This window comes from Pygocentrus nattereri, chromosome 23 (genome assembly GCF_015220715.1).
Source record: "Pygocentrus nattereri isolate fPygNat1 chromosome 23, fPygNat1.pri, whole genome shotgun sequence".
NCBI classification, from domain to species: domain Eukaryota; kingdom Metazoa; phylum Chordata; class Actinopteri; order Characiformes; family Serrasalmidae; genus Pygocentrus; species Pygocentrus nattereri.
Window position 1 is genome coordinate 15,232,428 of NC_051233.1, and position 20,855 is coordinate 15,253,282.

At 38.3% G+C, this 20,855-nt stretch overlaps 1 protein-coding gene across 1 annotated transcript; it reads left to right on the forward strand.

The window, feature by feature from the left end:
* Positions 1 to 1,013: 1,013 nt before the first annotated feature.
* Positions 1,014 to 18,907, forward strand: anapc2 (anaphase promoting complex subunit 2). The gene is made up of 14 exons (XM_017714135.2): positions 1,014 to 1,271; positions 1,998 to 2,253; positions 2,965 to 3,289; positions 5,120 to 5,252; positions 5,545 to 5,746; positions 6,346 to 6,465; positions 8,497 to 8,614; positions 9,471 to 9,649; positions 9,747 to 9,888; positions 12,761 to 12,836; positions 16,230 to 16,433; positions 17,699 to 17,831; positions 18,207 to 18,448; positions 18,612 to 18,907. The coding sequence occupies exons 1-14, from the start codon at positions 1,200 to 1,202 to the stop codon at positions 18,822 to 18,824; spliced, it is 2,415 nt and encodes an 804-aa protein (XP_017569624.1). The 5' UTR covers positions 1,014 to 1,199; the 3' UTR covers positions 18,825 to 18,907.
* The last annotated feature ends 1,948 nt before the right edge of the window (positions 18,908 to 20,855 follow it).

Genomic DNA, 20,855 nt, shown 5'->3' on the forward strand with positions numbered 1-20,855 from the left:
CCTTGATAAATTCTCGACAGATGCAAAATAAGAAATTTTATAAATGCTGGAGCCTATCCCAGCAGTCATCGGGCGGAAGGCAGGATACACCCTGGACAGGTCGCCGTCGCCAGTCCATCGCAGGACCAGAATATGACTAGCGAAGTTCATTTTTATGATCAACTGCGAACTCCACCTATTTTTGACTATTTGTAAATCATACAAAGTAAGCAAAGTCATTCAGAGGGATGTGAGGTGAAACGCTCTGTTCTAGAATAGCAGTTCTTCATTTGTGGTGATAGGAACCAGACATCTACCTTTAAAAGGTTACATGAACTGGTTAAATACGCTGCCTAATGTCCAAGACTACAGGTTACAGTTTATTGGTTTACTACTATTTTGTCATTGTCAACTGGTGGCTTTGGACATAGATTTACAAGTATGTACATTTATGGTTCTGGATAGTAAATAAAATGGTTATGTTTGTGTTGTAGACCTTATCATAACAACTGTGAAGAAATCCAGATGTTTACAAATAAACATGTGTCAGGTAATGTGAAAGCATTTTCAGTTTTGTTTAACAGTACTAATAACAATGAAAAATATAATGAAAAGGCCTTCTTACTGGATGAAGGTGTGCTTACGTCAGTTTCACACAGGAATGCCAGAAAATCTGGTAAGTTTAAGAAGAATTGCTGCATTAGGACTTTGGGATAATAAAAAGGAGATCTTTAAGGGTCGTTCCTCATTTGTTTTTTGTTATTATTATTATTATTGTTGTTGTTGTTTTATATTACATTTGTATGTTTACTGTAGTCCTCTGTTGACACTATGACTAAGTCTGCAACCTGACGTTTTTATTAGTCACGTGTGTCTCAGCAACGATAAGCTGATGTTAAACAACAAGTATTTCTTATGTGAATGTACATTCTATTCAGATTTTAAGACTGAAATATCTTTCACATATATTTGAGTCTGAAACGAATTAAACAACTTAAAAACGTCAACGTTGTCGATACCGTCGACGTCATCACAGGGGGACAGAGGCTTGAAGAAGGGCGCGATCTACTAGAGGGAAATAAACAGCTGCCTGAGACCGCGGAGCCCTTTCAAACATAAAGTACAGCTCTCTGTTGTTCATGAAAAAGAATTCCATTAAAATGTTGTATTCAGATCAGGGGTTACGTTCGTAGGTTGGCCGAGCACACGGACCTACCGAAATGAAGGACGGCCGGTCGGTTTCAATGCCGCCCGGACTGCCTGCAGCCTGGGCCGCTGTGACTGCTGCCCTGGTGAGCCTGAGAGAAACACAGCCGTCCTCACCTTAAATTACTAGGCATTGCGATTTTACTGATGGTAAATGTAGTTAGCTAACAGCGAATCTGACCAGTTCACCAGCAGGAAAAACACTTTACGTCGAGTGTCAAAAGTCAGTAGGCTGCACCAGACGGGCTCGAACTGCGGTTTATTTGTTTACGCGAGGTTTTTAGCGGTTGCGTGTATGAGGTCTGATGTCTAAGACATTGTTTTACAGTAATTTTGGTATAAAGTTTTGCCTAAAAGCAGCCTGATATATGGCAGTAGTACAGAACAAAAGCATATTTTGTCAGATTTACTCTTACCAAATTACATATAAAAATTAAGAAGACGTGCAGGTTCACTGGTTATCAACCCCACCACTGTAAAGTTTTCTCATGTCACATCAGACCACTCGGAATGTCTTAAAATCTCAATGACTTAAATTTGCAGAAATTTTGTAAAAATCCAAGGTACCTCTTTCCATATAAAACCTGTCACAGGAATCAGAGTCTGGAATTTTTATGTGAAAATGAAAATGCATAGATGACTACTGTTGTGCTATATATATATATATATATATATATATATATATATATATATATACAGACACACAAGTGTGTCTGTATATATACACTAGTATCCAACCCTTTAAAAGCATTTTTCAAGAATGCCTTTTTATTCAACACTTTACATACACACATGCATCATCTTCCCTGTAGGTATCTCCTGTAGCACCCCCTGCTGCTCCTGATGAGACTATTTCTGATGCTCTGGCCCTGCTTTGTGAGCAGGGGTTGGGTCAGTATGTGGAGGGCTGGCTGCTGGAGACCCTTCAGGTTCGTTTAACCACTGATGTGGCTCCAGAGTTTTGGGCTGGGCTAGAGCACCTAGATGGGGATTCGCAGGAGAGAGACAGGGCTAGAGCTCTGCTAGACGCCTTCAGGACCCTCTTTCTACGTCTCGAGCCTTTCCTTGGTAGGCTGTGTTCTGTTGTTTTTGTAGGTGTTATTTTGTTTGACATTTGATTTGAATGGAAAACTTATAGCTAGTCTCTAGGAGCTTGGGAAAGATTGACCTTCCAAAGGATCACTGCTTGCTGTGGCTATAGAAACTCTCTGGTTATGATTCAGTCACTGTTTTATATCTTTTGTCAGTAATTATGTGCTGTGGTTTTAAGGGTGGCAAAATTAATCTGAAGGTGGTGATCCAGCCACATTGGATTTGGAATTATAGAATCAGTTAGACTCTAATTAGGGCTGTCATGATCATGACATTTGTTGTCAATTAATTGTCATAAATTGAGTTGCCTTTTCTTGTTCGTTGCTTGAAACTATTAAAATACAAGCTGAAAGTGGCCAGAGTGGCGGATTAGCCCCTTACCTGCTAGCTATGTTTGCTTAGTAGCTAACATGGGTTGTACTGTCAAAGAATGGTCCATACAGCATGTGCACTCAGATGTACACACAGTTACACAGAATTATGTGTAGAGTTAAACAAAGCCACCTGTTCTTCAAGAGAGGAAAAATAGCCCAAAACATAATTCTGGTAAACAGTAGAATTAGCTACTTAGCTAACAAATAACTATTATACTACATTACGTAACCCTGCTTTCTGTGGCTGAAATTTTGATGCATATTAGTGTTTTTGCATTATACTTCTTTCTGTCGTTTGATTCTCTGCTTTCAGGTGGGCTTGAGCAGCTGGGCTCATGGCAGAATGAGGGCCGGGGGGGTCTGGTGGGCCCTGGTGCCCATGGTTTGCGAGAAAGGGCCTTTTCGGTCATCCGTGCGATCCTCCTCTTCTCTCCCTCACCGGTGCTCCAGCAGCGGGTGCTGGAGTTCTATAGTCGCACCTTCTCTGTACACATGCGCCAGGTGAGAGAGGGCCTAGAGGGGGAGGAGGGGCCAGAAGAGGCTGATGGGGAATGTGTATGTCCAGGCTGTGCTGCCCTGCCTCAGCTGTGCTGGTGTAAGGAAGCCCTGGAGCAGCTGCAGGAGCTTAGCCACATTCTGTGAGTACTGGGGTACTGACAACACATTGTTTTGTGACACAGCAATGTTTATAACAGTGGATCATAACTAACAATGACAATGGTGGGCAATGGTTTTGCCCTGACACTGTGGAAAATCTGAGAACATCTGAGAAAATGGGCTGTTATGCATATTGATTTTTGAAGTGAAAAAAAGTAAATGCACCCTCTGCAGTAAACTGTAAAAACAGCAAATGTTAATACAATCCATATGCAAAACTTTGGACAACTTTACTTTTATGAAGTCTAAATTAATCACTTTGTTAGGCCTTAATTGACTCATAAGGCTAATTAGGCAGGTCAAGAATTGTCATTAGGATTACCAGCTTATGACAGTTTCTTTGCGTAACAAATTGTCTGACTTTTTAAACTTTGCTAATACTCAATTGCCATGGGCTCCTCTAAAAGCAGCTGGCCAAGGATCTCAAAATAAAGCTAAAGGATGCCTATAAAGCACAGAAAGGCTGTAAAAAAGATATCAAAGAGCCATGCAATTTCTGCTGCATGAAATAATATTAAGAATGGCAGTTAAGAGGTTCTGTTGAAGTTAAGTCAAGATTTGGAAGACTAAGAAAACCCTCAGATTTAGCTGACACTGGAGTGGTTGATTATACAAACATAATCTGCCTGAAAGTGGCATCAGAAGGAAGCCCTACCTGTGGCCTGTCGACATTTGAAGTGAAGCAAAATAAAACAATCTAGATAAGCCAGAAAGCCATTTTGGACACACGTGCTATGGACTAATGAAGTAAAATGGAATTCTGTGACTTCAGTGACCAAACAGTGTTAAATTCCTGTTAAGTACTGGCTGGGTCTAGTTTTGAAGTTGTGTGTCAGCCAGTAGCATAGTAAACATTAGGTGTCTAGATTAAAAATAGGGTTCCACTAAATATTAAATTCTAAAGAAACTAAAACTGAAAATAGGTTGTCATCTACAACAGGACAGTGGTCCAAAATATCCCTCAAAATCCACCATAACCTATTTCAGGGCATGCTTTTGGAATAACCGTAACAGTTCCCTGACTTTTAACTGAAAGCCGTTGAGATCTTAAACATGCTCAGATCTTAAACATTCTGTCAGCAGACTGGTTGCTGGTGATATCTGAACGAATCAGTTATGAGCGGTGCAGGATAGCATCTTTTCAACCATCATCTTAAAAAATTGAACTTTTTTGGTGAAGTGATTGTGGTTTTTAAGCCAACCATAACTTCTTTATACCCAAACGTGCACTAAACTCAGTCACAGTGCTTTAATGACTGGTGCTATCTGAATTTCACTAAATGTACCAGGTGCAATGAGAAACCATGAAACCATTAGGTTTAAGCATTAAATTAGACATTTTGTTTCTAGCAGTTATTTGACATCCGATCATAAATGTTTTTTACTCAGTCCTCAATCTTATTAAGTTGAAGTTTCTCATCTGGTTTGGTTGATATGTGTAATTATGTGTCATCAGCATAGCAATGGAAATTGATACTGTGTGGTACCCAGTAGTAATATATACACCAATCAGGCATAACATTGTGACCACCTCTGTTTTTCTGTGCTCATTATCCATTTTCTCAGCTCCACTTGCTATATAGGTGCCCTTTGTAGTTCTACCATTGTAGAGCAGGTACTTTGGGTGGTGGATCATTCTCAGCACTGCATTAACGCTGACATGGTGGTGGTGTGTTAGTGTGTGTTGTGTTGGTACGAGTGGGTCAGACACAGCAGTTCTGCTGGAGTTTGTAAACACCTCATGCAGCATGAGTACCACCATATTAGAGAGTATGCTGCTGTATGTATGTAATTGTCTGTATGTGTTGCAGCTCCAGACTGCAGCTGTTGGAAAGAGTGAGCTCTGAGGCAGTGACAAGCATTTTGCACCGGCTGATTGAGCAGAGAATGGAGCAGCGTTGTAGAGGCGAATATGAGAGCTCTTTTCTGGCAGACTTCAATGATGTATGGGAACATTTGCTCATATTTTAGCTCTTTGTATCCATTATCAAAAAATATACATCTTCTCAGTCATTTTTTTTTATTAACGACAGATATATATATATATATATATATATATATATATATATATATATATATATATATATATATATATATATATATTTAATACTGTCCTTTGTCTCCTGGGATTATCCCTGTATTTGTTTTTTATATTTAATGTCTTAATCTTGTCTTGTACTAAAAAATATGTTAAAATAAAATCCTTGTTTCTGACAGTGTCTTGTTTGTGCTGCAGTGGTTGGAGCAGGTGCTTGGCTGGCTCAGCAGGGTCTTTGCCAGTGAGGTGGGAGAGACTGGCACCAGGTCTGTGCCTGCCGATAGCAAACCTGATCAGCCAGGTGGTGCCATCCTCCAGCGCTGGCGTTGCCACATGCACCAGTTCTTTTGTCGCATATATGTCAACATGAGAATCGAGGAGCTTTTCAGCATCATTCGAGGTGAAAAGATAAAATGCTGGCTTACAGTTTTTAAATATAATGCTGGAAATGGTAAAAGAGTGGTACATCTGAAAGAAATATTTTTTTCTCTGGACAATTTGCCTTACATTTTTACCACCCTGTACACCACTCTGTGTGTACATTGTTGCCAGAAAAGGATAAAAAAAAGCATCCACCCCTTCCAGAAGTATTACACTGATTGGTCCAAGAGCTGTATAATATTCATACTCCAGTATTTAATATGTCCTGGAGCAGCCTGGGAGTTTAGTGTTAGTTGCCATGTTCTGGTAAACCATGATCTGCCAGAAAAGGCACTGAAAATCCAGGGTTCTAAGTTGCAAGTCTATTCAGCTGGATAAGCAAGATGTCTTGCTTTGTAAGACCATGAATATGAAACCTGGTGTACATAAACATTTTAGAAAGGGCAAGTCTGGTAAAGAAAAGGTTCTACCATTTTATTATATTATTAGATAGTAAAGTGAAGTTGAAACCTTCTCAAGCTAATTGGGTTGTCATTGAGTTGGAGAAGTTACATAACCTGCTTTTATCTATTTTTAAATTTAAATCTTAAATGATTGTATCCTGCTCTGTCTACTTAGATTTCCCAGAGTCTATCCCTGCCATTGAAGACCTGAAGTTCTGCCTGGAGCGGACCAATCAGAGGCAGCAACTGCTCACCTCCCTCAAGTCTGCTTTTGAGACACGCCTGCTGCACCCAGGTCACCACTGAATATAAATGATTTATTCCTTCTCTCAACAAATGAACACTTGTTTGTTTAGTATTTCAGGAGCATAGAAAAGCATGTGAAGCGCTTTTTTTGGGGGATGTTTTAAGTTTATTTGTACAAGGACTTTTATGTTAAGGAGCCTCAATATGGATGGGGTGTTGCATTTTCTGTAGTGGAGCAGAGGGCTGTGTTTTGAGCCTGTGTTTCTTCTTGCCCTGTTTTTCAGCAAATCAAAAACACAGCTGCATTATGAGCTGTAACCTTAAGTCATCTCATTTTCTCCTGGGAACCCCAAACATTTGTGTGTTTTTATCTGGCATGTTATCTACAAGCACACCAAAATACCAAATACTCAAACTGTTAATAGAAAATAATTGCAAATAGCGGTCTTATATTTGTCAATGCTAGGGAAATGCGATACACAAAATCCCTTTTACAAGCATCCAGCATGCGTCTTGTCTTGCTGTTGTGATCATAGGTACCATTTCCCATTAAATAGAGAGGAAATGTTCTTTACCGTGATACACTGCCACAATCTGATTTCATCTGAACTCCCATTTCCTGCTGCTGGTATAACTGATATTTTCAAAACCTGACAAATGCTCTCTCCTGATATCCTTAGAACTCTCAATCTCTTTCCTCCAGCTGGTCTGTATATAAAAAAAATACTTTTATCCTTAGCAAGACCGCATTTTGGGTGCTTGTGTAAAAGATTTTCTGCATAATAGATATTTCAAAAACATGATATAGATTTAGAAATATTCTAAACTTTGTTTTGAAAACCTGTTTTTATGTCCATAGTGTGTCCATAGTTTCTTACTTATATACATATTCATATAACCATGCGGGAGTTGCAATGCATCTGTAATTTTTATTGTGTGTGAATGAGACATACAATGCCTTACAAAAGTATTCAGCCCCTTGAAAGTCATCAGATTTGCCTGGGTTAGAAATGTCACTTGCATGGATTATCAGAGCCAGTATTTTTGTTGCAAACTTTAAATTAGATCTTAAAAAACTGCTTGTGTAAGTGTAAAACCTGTACAGACTAGTACTTGGTAGAACTACTTTTTGCTTTAGTAACAGTTTAAGTTTGGTTGGGGTAGGTTTCTACCTGCTTTGTATGCCTTGGAAGTAATTTTGTCCAATCTTCATGGCAGAATTGCTCCAACTTGTTGAGATTGGTTGGATAAGGCTTGTAGACTGCAATTTTTTCAAATACAAAATTCAAATTCTCACTTTTTTAAAATCAGTTTTTTAAAACTGTTGTTCAAGTACTCCTGGCCTTGTGTGGGATCATTGTCCTGATGAAAGGTTAAGTTTTTCCCAGGCTTTAGTTTTTTTCAGTATACTGAAGCAGGTTGTCTTCCAGTATGTCCCTGCAACTTTGCACCATCCATTTGTTCTTCTGTTTTAACAATGTGCCCTGTCCCGACTTAGGAAATGCATCCCCACAACCTGATGGTGCCATCCCAATACTTCACTGTTGGGATGGCGTTTGTTGAGGAATGGGCTGCATCATTTAAAATAATTATTTTTGACTATCAGTCTTTTAAAATAAAATATCTGTGTCAATTGTAATTCAGATGACTGAAGAAGTATTTGGTATTGCCTGAAAAATGTGACATAACTTTGGCACAGGCCACATTTAGTTTTTTCCCTTATATGATATAATCAGCAAATAAACAATGAAATTGTTCTCAGTAGAGGATGAGTCCTTATTTTCACTTAGAAAATCAACAAATGTCAATTGATCATTTTGCATGCTACCGTATATCCAGTTAATATTTCAGTTTAGTAATTCTGTAAGCAAATAAACTATACAACAATATTTAAGCAATTTAGAACCTGATGAGTCAACAAATCATAACTAAAACACAATTTTTAAAAATGTATTTATTTCATGATTCCATGGAAATCTAGGACATGATCAGTGAGGCCATAGTGTGGAAAGACCCTGCTGTTTTTCCTCTGAAAAAGATCATTAAAAAATAAATTTCTTGCTTCCTCTCACCTCTGCAGGTGTCCATACATCAGACATCATCACTGTATACATTTCGGCTATTAAAGCTCTGAGAGAACTGGACCCCTCCATGGTCATTCTGCAGGTGGCCTGCCAACCAATTCGCAAGTATCTCAGGTTAGACCTCAGGGATAACTCCAAATCATTTCTCTTCAAGCTAATAGCATTGATTTCTGCTGTCCTGAGCATATGGAGATGCTGGTATCTGATCATTTTACCAGCTCATGACTAAATCATTTGTTAGAAAAGAATGTACCTATAACCATGGGCAGTATAATGAAATGTGTTATATAGTGTTGTCACAGTATGCTTTTTTTTTTTTTTTTTTTTTTTTTTTTTTTGAGTGCGTTATGGATATTGCCTGTACTTGAAGAATATTGACCAACTGCATGAGCTCCTCTAAGCAGCTGGCTGCAGATCTGAAAATGAAGTCAATCAATGCCTACAAAGCAGAGGAAGACTATAAAAAGAATGCTTCTCGCTCACAATTTCCACTGTCCTCAAGGCCTTGAAGAAAATTTAGTTAAGTGGAACTGTGGAAGTCGAGGCAAGGTCTGGAAAACCAAAACCAAGAAAATTATCATCTCAAACTGTATATATTCTGTCCAGAAGCACTAAACCCCCTTATGACAGCACAAGTTAGATGGATGAACGAGCTCCACTAAATATCAAGTTTTGGAAGCTAATGTGACTAGTCAAGAAAATTAAGCTGCAAAGAGACTGGCTTGTACAACAGAACAATTATACAAATATATACCTCCATCATAAATTTAAATATTTATAAAAAATGGAATGTTTACTTTTTTTTTTTTTAATTTTTAACATGAACTATTAACACAAGCTGAAGCTTTTGAAACAGCCCTGACTAAATGAACACAAAGATCAGTTTGGATGACTATCTTAGGAGGATGATGTCTATTTCTATCAAGAGTAGTGAAAACATTGGTTGTTGTGTTTGCTCTAATATGGACAGGACTCGTGAAGACACGGTGCGGCAGATTGTGGGGAGTCTGACGGGCGATGCCGAGGGCTGCAGTGATCTGGCTAATGAGCTCTCTCGAGCTGACCCTGTTACCCTGGAAACACAGGACAGTGAAGACGAGGGAAGTGACCCAGATGAGTGGACACCTGACCCTACTGATGCTCTCACAGGTTTGAAACTAGTGTTTAAATGCTGTAGGCAGATAAATAAACCAAAACACCATAGACATACAACTCTGCTTGTTATTTTTAATCTCTCTCTTTGTAGATAAGATGGGCTCTAAGCGACGTTCCTCGGATATCATCAGTCTTCTGGTCAGCATCTACGGCAGTAAGGAGATCTTCATTGACGAGTACAAGACTGTGCTGGCAGATAGACTACTCCACCAGTTGAACTACAACACAGCTAGGTGCGTTTACTTACAACACATGCATGCACAAAATGCGTTAATGTATTAATCACACTATAACTAGGACTGGGTGTTGTCAGCAGCTTTACAATACAAGCGTTATAATATTATACAATATGATGTCAAAGCACAACAGATGAACAACAGACAATTTTGGTCAATGTTTATAGGGCTGCAACAAACGACTAATCTGATTTGTCTATCAGTTACTGAAACGAATAATCGATTGTTCAGATTATGACTCACTACATTACATAACTTTTTAATGTAGCTATTAGCTTTTACATTTAACTTGAGGTTGTTTTATGCATTTGCTGACTAACAATGAAGACAATAAAGATGAATAACATTCAGGAATTCACTGTATTACTGAACTTTCCTGCTAATACAAAAGACAAAAAAGTTTCGTTTCCACGGTAAACCTTCGCCCAGCTGCCCTTTGCGTTCTCGGAGAACAGAAACCTGTTTGTAACCGCTCTCCCGTGTCCGCCGAATTTGAACGCTAAGACGACGATGCCGTGTTTAAACCTGTAGGTTAAACGTTATCTGTAACGTGAAGAGGGTCGCTGTGAATAACAGTTACTTGCTTCTCTCTTCCAGCTCCATTAACGATACCAGAGAACAGCATTTACAGATGTTACAGCTCAGAACATGAAGCAGGACGGAATTTAACATTAACATTAGCGAAGTACCTCGCTAGCGCAACTACGGCCACGTCCCAAACCACACACATCTGCACTTCACACATTACACTAATGAGTGCACGTCTAAAAGTATATGCGCTATTTAGTGTGCTAGTATCCGATTTGGGACGCTGCGTATCTTACCGCGATTAATCTTCGTCCAGGGAAGCGACGAGGTTCAGCTGCTCCGACATGGAGGATGTGCTCTCGTGCCAGCTAAGGTTGGCATTACAAATGGCACAACTACAATTTTTTTTGTCTGAGTTTAGCTCCCACACTTTTGAGGATTTTGTTTGAGGCTGCCATCGCACTGTTGTTAATTCTCCAGTGAGCGTTCCTAGTGAGTGCAAGAAAGACGAGTAATGACGTAACCAACTAATCGACTACTAAATTAGTGTTTTGTATTAATGCTTATCTAAAAATGTTAAGGTATGTTTTAAAATACCTTAATACAAGTACAATGAGTTCATTAATAATGTATTAATTAAAATGTAAAGCATTTGGCTGACGATATGCAGATGACGTAGCCCTTTACACTTCAGAATTCCTCCAGTCATGTCAATAAATATAAGGGAACCGTGGCCATAGAAGCTGATGCCATAATTCCAGGCCTGATAGTTTTCAGGCGCCACGCCGGAATTCCGGCGTACCGACGTGTCTGCGAAAAAAAAAAGGTTCGCCTAGTGCAGGGGTCGGCAACCTTTTTGACTCAGAGAGCCATAAAAGCAAAATAATTGGAAATGTATTTCAGTGAGAGGGGGGGGCGGGGTGACGACGCCGACCTGTCAGTCAAGCGAACCGAAACTAAATAACGGACGTTTGTGATATTCCGCCCGAACATTTTTTTAAGTCTCAAAAATAATATACGTTAATTAAATTAATTATTTTCAAAAGCTGAGCCGCATCAGAGGGATCAAAGAGCCGCGGGTTGCCGACCCCTGGCCTCGTGATCTGACCATAGGATCTGACACTTCTCTTGATCTGACATGCGCAGGTTTCACTGTAACCAACACCAAGGCCTAGCCTACTAGCCATTAAGCCGACAGGGCGGGGCGGGACTTGCTTTGTCCAAACAAATTGATAGATTCAGTAGGAAATCCCGGGAAATACACGTGCGAATTTTTTTCCACTGTCAACGCGAAACGTATAAACTCAGCCATGGAACACAACTATATTAAGCCTATATTAAGCCTGTATTAAGCCTATATTAAGGGGAAAATGGAACTGAATAGTAATTTTAGGGCTGTAGTATTATTTATGAGTTTGTTGCACTGTAACTGTTTCAAAATATTTAAAATAAAGGTGCATAGTTTGCTATTATATTTTTAAAAGAAATGAGTGTGTCCTTATTCAGGTCATTTAGTCAATGGTTAGGCTACTAATCAATTCCTAGTTTACTTTGGAGGATTGTTATTGCCACCTGCTGACCGTTCTTGGTATGGCTGTAGTATCTGTAGTCTCCTATGCTATAGAAGCAATAAGGTATGTGACTAGTTAAAAACAGGTATGGATTCCTGAACAGGCCTGCTAGTCCCAAGAGTTCTGGTAATCTGCACAAGCTTCTGAAATATAGGCTTATATTGGGTTTGTTTATCTCATGTCTGAATGTTGTTTATGTTTTTCAACAAAATTCAACACAATCTATCATTGAAGGGACTAATTCAAAAGCAAAAATTCTTTGACAGTAATGAAGATCAGGGTTATACATGGACGTATATCTGCGCCCAGGGGCCAACAAGTTATGTGTTAAGTGTGTCGCATACATGGCACCCCCACCCTGCTCACCTCCCGAGCAGAGAAAAAAAGTTCAGGCTCAGGAATTTTTCCCACTGTCACCCCTGTATTTCTACCTCACCTTGATTGGCAGATGAGGTGGTATGCTTTGAAATATAAGCAGTACCCTTCTCCTTAATTTTCTCAACATTTTGCTAGAAGTTGATATTTATCTCAAAAGGTGTTCCAGAACTGTACAGGCTTTTTTTTAGATGTGTTTTAAATGTTTCTTTCGATGTGATCTCTGTTTTTGATGCCTACTGACATGTTTTCCCCATGAAAGAAACAGCAGAAGCCATATAATTGCTCATTTGAGTCAATCACAGAATAACACATCTCTGAAAGTACAGTTTTGTTTTTTTTTGTTTTTTTTTAATATTCTGAGCATTTATGCATGTGCTTGTGTGTTGGTATAGGGAGATTCGAAATGTAGAGCTGCTGAAGCTGAGGTTTGGAGAGTCCCACATGCACTACTGTGAGGTCATGTTGAAGGTAGGTCTGTCTCTTAAAGAATTAGTCCAACTAATCGTATATGGAAATGATCAAAGTAGTAAGCACTCAGCCTATCAAAGTTTTTTGTGTGTGGATTGCAGGTGGTTAAAATACGCGACATTCACTTAAGAATAACTTGAGTTAAAACACAAGCATATTTGATGAGGATTTGTCTTAATGAGTATTCAGTGTGGAGGAGTTCTTCCTAACTACACATTACAAGACATTTTGACAGACATTAAAAAAAAAAGGTTAAATAAATGTTTCAGGCTTGTCGTGGGCAGAAAACAATGCTGGCAGGACACCCGATTAAAAATGAAAGCTCCTAAGTGAAAACTGCAGGCAGTTCTTGCTCCTTTTCATAAAAGGAAATAAAAGTGTGAGAGTTATCAAATCAGTTGCTCTTGTACTATGTCTTAAGAACTGCGGTGGTATTTTGTTGCAAGTTTTCACAAATTCATATCCATCCATCCATCCATTTTCTAAGCCGCTTCTCCGTCAGGGTCGCGGGGGGATCTTCGGATAGGCTCCAGCATCCCCCCGAAACAAATTCATATCATAAAAGCAAATTTTTCATCTCATCTTACAGCCTCATACTTAACTCAGGGTAGGAAATCTTATTGCACTGTTACTTAAGTAAAACGGTCAAATCAAAACTAAAGTGCAATAAACTGGAAGTTGAGTTTTCACAGTATTCAATTATGTCAGTAAAAACACCCCATTTTGGTAGACAAGCTGTAACTGACTGTGCTCTGATAGAGCTTGTCTCGTCACTGTTACTTAAGCTACAACTCTGCATGAGGATGAAGACCAAGCAAAATAGGCCAGTGTGACAGAGTTCAGAAGAACAATCCAATGTGTGAGTTTTTACAAAAACTATTAAACACAGCTAACTAGCTATTGACAAACTACTAACAAGCAGCACAGCAGAGCTGTTATCAGCCACTGGAACTGCTGGACTTTTGAACTCTTCTCACTGGCTGATCCAACACTCCGTCCCAAACCACGCACTTCTACCACAACCAAAATGGGGACATTACGAATGTGTGATGTCAAGTGAATACCATGAATATGGTCACAGCACTCCCTGCTATTTATCAGAGCATTGTCGCTCCCCAATTACAGTTTTTATGTCCTGAAGCTTTAGCTGGCATATGTTCTTCTAAAAGAACAGCCTCTCATTTGAGTTTCCTCATTATTTATCCCCATTGTTGATATATTGTATTTGATGTTTTATCAACATTAATATATGAATGTAATGAGAGGGGATGGTGGAGATCATGTCTGAAGTGTCTGGGATATATAAAATGTGAGTTAGAAAAGAAAAACACCTCAATACTCTCTACCTGTTTACAGTACCATCTCTGCCATTTAGCAGTATAAATTATTGTTATAATTATAGTATGTAATTATTATTATACTAGCACTAGAACTGCCTATAACGTGCCTAAAAAAAACAATAGACACTGATGGTTAAAAGAGAAGACACCATTGTTGTTCTAAAGTTAGGACAGTATTTAGGAAATTCTGTCCAGTTAAGATGTTTCTGCAATACAGTTTTTTGTATCTGTATTTAGGATAAGATTCTGAACTTAAGAACTGTTGTTCTGTTATAGCTTCTTTACTAAATTTAGCCCTAAACAAAGTCATCATGGTGATTAAACAGATAGTTCAGAGGTAAGAAGTTCTTAATACGGCCCGTGGTTTGTATAGCACTAGATATTAGTGGGCAGAAGTGATTAGCTTCTCTTCCATGTGTTGTTACAAAAGAACATTAATGACTGAAGCTCTCTCCATGATGTATCCTGTTGGCTGACGCATGGGTACGTCAGAGTAGTCTCCTTGAAAAAACTGATGTCCATCAATGCATCATTCTCATTGAAATCATTGGCAAGGAATGTGTGTGGTTTTTTTTTTTTGTTTTGTTTTTTTTTTTGTTTTGTTTTTTGGTGGATACAAGAATGTCCTTGTGAACATGGTGTAAGAGGGTGTAAAATACAGGGAGGTGTGAATGTGAGTGATTAATGTAGCATCTGTAGTGCGATTTGTAAGGTCTGAGAGTCATTTCAAGAATGAGGATTTCTTGTATAAATTAATACCACAGAAAGGCAGGCACTAATCAGAGGTGCATTTTGCATTGTAGCTGCTGCCATTAGTTATGTTTCCATTGAGTTTCTGCATAAATTACAAGGCATAAAATTCATATTTTCATATTTTTTCCATCAGACTGTTGGAAACTGTTGCATAGGTTTTGGTTTATTGATTTTAAAAAATGTGTATGTATAGCTATAGCTGGAAGTAATGATGTTACTAGAATTGATTGCTCAATGCTCTTTAGACACATTTTACCTGTCCTGCATTTTAGGGACCGACTCAAAAATCGAATGTTTGTTCTGTGACCTGCTAAAATAAAAGTTGTACTTTTCAAAGATCATAGGGATACATTGAATTAGTCTAGTATTTACAGCGTGTCTAATTTAAAAATGATAATTTTGTATGTGTAAAAAAATTTTTAAAATTCTGTAAAGCCTTGATTCAGTGCACTTATCTTTTTGACAAACATAATTCTGCTATTTCAAATTGAGTTTGAGATCCAAATTTAGGACTAATTAGCACATGCAAAATCCTAATTTACTCCATTTTCTTAGCATGTTTTGTCATTCGCACAATTATTCTCTGTGAATCACCCACAGGGCACTCAAGAACTACACATGTAGTCTAGTAGACTGTGCAAATAAAGGAGTCCTCTTTATTTTGTGTGGTTTATAAAGATTATTTATTTATATGGATTTATTTGGGATATAGTGAAGTTATGCAATAATGTGTACACTATTAGTTGGCAACTTGGTTTTGCAAACATCTGATCCTTAGTTAATGAAGTGATAACAGTAGGCTCTTTGAAGCATCATTTACTTTGAAGATACATAGAGAGGCCACTTTTTTCCAGTATGGATACAGATTAAAACTTTAAGTATCAGCTGATGTTGATACCGATCAAATTTCCTTTTCTTATTTTCTTGAATAACTACTAAGCATTAATTTTTTATTTTTTTTTAATTGAAGTTTTCCACTGTGTTAAAGTAGACTATCATGCACAAACTACTCAAACAGGAAGAAATATACAGCTAACATCGTCACATCAACACATGAGTGTGTGTCCTATTTCTGATTTGTTATAAAAATGTGTTGGATTCCTTCTTCTTTTTGCTGTGGTATCCACCATTTTTTTGATGTCAGCCTGATTCAGATATCCATCAATAATGATATACCATCTCTACAGACAGAGTTTATCAAACCTACTTACAATAAGCTCCCTCTTTTCTAGATGGCATTTTTGAGCATGGAATATAATTTAAAAATTTTCTTCTCTCTTCCTTCCCTCCCTCTCTCAAGGACGTGGCAGACTCTCGGCGGATCAACAGTAATATCCGCGAGGAGGAGGCTCGTCTGCCTGCGGAGGAGCAGCCTCCTATTCCTCTGTCGGCCATGATCCTGTCCTCAGAGTTCTGGCCTCAGCTCAAAGAGGAGAAGATGGAGCTGCCTGCTGTCATCTCCAAAGCTATGGAGGCCTACACACACCGCTTTGAAAAGCTCAAGGTCTCATTTTTTTTTTTCCTCACATCCTCTTTTTTTAAGCCCTGACTTTTTTCTCTCTTGCAAAATGGTAGGAATAACTCTCAACTAAGGGTTCACTTGTTTTTACTGTCAACTTTTTATATCTGTCCAGTGAAGTGCAATTAATTCAATCCATATGAATGACCTGTCTTTGATACCTTGTTGTTTGGTTTTAATGGCCATAAAATACACTCCCAGCTAAACGATGGAGAATCAGGGCTTGACATTGCTTACTGCTCAGCACCGTGGTCACATTACATTTTTTGCCCTCTAAAAACGTGGAGCCTGTGGTCCAGTGGCCATTTGCCTAGAATGTTTATTGGGTGTTCTTTTTCCTTTTTATCAAACCTGTTTGGGGTGGCACGGAACTAATCTAACAAATCAGATTATTTCACAGTTCGTTAAGTGCAATATCTACCACTGCAATATACCACAGCGATATCTAATGTGGTAATGTAACACCTATGGTGGCTGTTGCTGCTGAGCTGTTCCATTGGCTTAAGTTTAATATCATTATTCTACAAAAAACAGCTGCCACAATGGCAATGTTATGATTTATATAAAGTTTGCAATTAAAAAAAAAAAATAAGAAGAAAGATCTACTATAGGAATTGTTAACTGATGCCTGTATCTGATATTTTTTATGTGCGTATCTGCTGATGTTGAGACAGATACTTAAACATTCATAAAATAAACAAATCCACTTCCACAACATTGGCATTCCAGCGAATTTTAACTTTATATAAAAAGTTACAAAAAGTGTGACCTAAACATTCTGCTCTCCTGGAGTACAATAAATGCATCATCAAATAATGATTTGAAATATTGGTCAAATATAAACAGCAGTATTTTAAAAGGCAAATATCTGCCAATACCACCACCATCATCATCATCATCATACATAACTAATGATTATTTTCTTTTTCAAAGAAACTAGTTTTGGTGCTGAAGGCTGCTTGTTAATTGTAAATACAATGTTTCTGTTATTCTTCCCACAAATTCCTCATTTATATGCAAGATTCATGAGGTTGGTTGCTGGACTGGCTAGTGCAAAGGTTTATATCCAGTAGATATCATGTAGACTGGTAGATGCTATACATTCTCATGCATTTGTGTCATAAAGGTGCTAAAAAGAGTATTGCAATACATGTGTAAGTGTGAAGAACCTTTTTTGAAGTTTTAAGAACTATATAATGTATTTCCTTATGCATTGCTGAAGCTCAGTTTATGTGTCTATTATTGTGAAGGCTATGAGGACTCTGAGCTGGAAGCCTCATCTGGGTTCAGTAACTCTGGATGTGGAGCTAGAAGACCGAACTCTCAGCAACCTCTCAGTGTCCCCCATCCATGCTGCCATCATCCTGCACTTCCAGGACAAAAGTAAGTGCTGGCCTTCGGCGTAAGACCTATTTCGCAACGTTATTCTGGTTAATTAGTACACTGTAAGTATGTTTTAATTTCCTGATGCATTCTTTGCCATTTAGCTCATTTTATGTGTTTCTCTGAGTAGTAATAAAAACAGTATAAAAAACAGTAATAAAAATAAAAGATAAACAAACCTAGATGAATTATCTTTTAAACTGATTCAGGTGTAATTAGGAATGCCTTATATAAACAAACACAGTTAAGGCAATTTTGTAGGCCTATAAACTGGGTTTGGACATAAAAGATTTTATTGTAAGAGTTTTAAATGTAGTGATGATTTGCCTCTGAAGGTATGCTTCTCAAGTATTTGTTGTGTCTCACTTCTCTAAGGTACGTGGACGCTGGAAGAGCTGAGTGGAGCTCTGGGCGTATCTCAGGAGTTGGTGCGTAGAAAGCTGGCATTGTGGCAGCAGCACGGAGTGGTGCAGGAGGAGGCTGGCGGGCGCTACAGCATACTGGAGACGGCATCCTCTAGAGAGCGGCCTGAGAGAGCCGTTATGCTTATAGACAGTGACGAGGAGGGAGACTCGAACACCACCACACAGTCTGAGCAGAGGGAGGAGAAACTGCAAGTGAGTTCTTTTCCAAGCACACAGACACCATGACATTCTGCCTGTATTACAGAAACTCTTTCTATATTATTCACCACAATATTGTAAATATCATGAGTTGTGAGTGAGTGATTGTTGCTGTCAGTGGCTGATTATTGTTGTGTTTGCTTCTGTTCTGGCTTAGTTATTCTGGGCTTACATTCAGGCCATGCTGACTAACCTGGAGAGCATGACTCTAGAGAGGATTCACTCCATGCTGCGCATGTTCGTGGCTACAGGACCTGGTGTCACTGAGATGGATGTCAATGAGCTTCAGGCTTTCCTGCAGAAAAAAGTCAGAGACCACCAGCTCATTGTTTCTGCTGGAGTTTACAGACTGCCTAAGAGCAGTCAGTAGAGAGAGATCCAGACAGACAGGAAGTTTACAAATGTTAATTGTTTTTCTTTTCCAAAATAATAAAGTGCTTATTTGTTTACGAACATCTAATGTCTTTTTTTTATAATGGGTTCAGTCACCTCAGAACTGAAACAAAAAATTGCAGTGATTGCAGTTGACTCCTTAAATCCATTAAAACCCATGTGTTCTTTCCTGTCTTCTGTTGGAGGACAGTGAAGTATCACTAGTGTGGAATCTTCGCTATTTGCTTTCAGGCAAAAGAGATCTGGCAAATCTATTCCTGGATGAATTTTCCAGTTGGGTGGGGGACATTCAGCAGTTCTGTGATTTTTAAGAACATTCTCTTTATTACTGTAGCTCAGGTTCAATAGTTTAAGCAGGCCTGAGCAGGTCTAAATGTGCTAGCTAAAAGAACAGATCTAGCTGTTAAATTGACTGTCAGACCTTGCTGTCAGAAACAGTTACAGAAAACAGGCAGTAATCAGATTACAGATGCCTTATAATAGGGTGATTACTAGCAACTTGTAAAAAATGTCTGTGCTGTGTTGTAGGCTACATTTATTCACAATTACATTATCACCTGATTTCAGTTATTTGAGCTGATCACAATTACTGACGCTAATTGCAGCCATTTTCTATGTGTTCCATGTTACACACTGACGTGTTGTCATCGGTAAAAATGGACTAACATTGCTTGGCCAAGAGTATTAAGAGGGAGTTTGTTCTCTTTGTGCTGCAGGAACAGCCTCTGTTTTTATGGAGGCATTACACCAAATGTACAGAAATTTTGGTGCAAAAACTAGCATTGAAAAAAATGTGCTTTTTAGCTGTAATAAAAATAAAAGCACCAGAACTAGAATTAGAATAATTCACTTATAATAACTATAATCCACCACAAAACTAAAATGATACAGAAATACTGAGGGGAAAATAAAGGCTTTTCTTTGTATGAATGAGTGTAGCCCGTCTTGAAGGATAGCTGGAGCCGAGTCATGCTCAGTCTACTGTCGTGTCAATTTAATTCTATCACATACCTACTCTCACAGCGTTTATCATAATACAAAAAAATTAAAACTGAAATTAAGTAAAAACTCTTACTTTTCAAAAAGATGAAACCAAAACTAACTATTAATGAACTTTAAAAACAAACTGAAACTAAACTGAAAAACTAGAAACATCTAATGAGAATTTCAAAGCTAAACTTTGAAATTGTTTGAAATTGTTTGAAAAAAACTGCTTTACTCTAGATGCTGGGACATTGCTGTGCTGATTGTATTACATTCAGCCACAAGAGCATTAGTTAGGTCAGATACTAATGCTGAATTCAGGATCACAAACGCCGTTCCAACTCATCTGAAAATGTGTCATCTCTCCAGAGAAAGCTGTTCCTCTGCTGAGGGGCTTTACATCACTCTAGACAACATTTGGCATTGGGCATAGTGAACTTTGACTCATGCGGCTGCTCCAGAGTATCTCATTCTCTTCTCAGGCCTTTTCTATGGCAGTTGTACAGGCTCAGTGAGGTACTGAATGCCTGGATGCCTTACAGTAGCTTTCTTTTGAGTGTACTTGCACACTTTTTGTGAAGCACCTTGGGTTCAGTTTATATGAATTAAGGGTGCTATTCGTAAATACTACTAATAGTAGTGCAATTATCATATATGCACTAAACATTTTTATAGAAATCTGTTGCTTTTATTTTATAAAAATGGCAGAACAATTACAATATCAATATTGTTATTGTTATATTTAAAAGTTGATTATATTATAGCAATTATTGTTGTATTTACTTACTTACTTACTTATTTTTATTTATTTTAAATATTTGTATACGTTTCGTATCAATAGTATATTATAGAAATATAACTTAATGTATGCTACCCCTTATTTATTTTTTATTGTTGTTATTGTGTGACAGGCTGGGGGCGCTATTTCCTTGCCCATCGCAGCCAGATGACATGACGTGTAGGGGGGGGGGCCGTGCCGAGGGGGCTACACTGAGTTTAACTTTAGCCATTTGGATGAGTGTTA

Bases quoted from the DNA above. Each gene is read 5' to 3' on its own strand.
- anapc2 (XM_017714135.2), top strand. From the start codon at position 1,200: ATGAAGGACGGCCGGTCGGTTTCAATGCCGCCCGGACTGCCTGCAGCC. The intron at 2,254-2,964 runs GTAGGCTGTGTT...CTCTGCTTTCAG, and splicing joins ACGTCTCGAGCCTTTCCTTG to GTGGGCTTGAGCAGCTGGGC. The intron at 12,837-16,229 runs GTAGGTCTGTCT...CCCTCTCTCAAG, and splicing joins ACTGTGAGGTCATGTTGAAG to GACGTGGCAGACTCTCGGCG.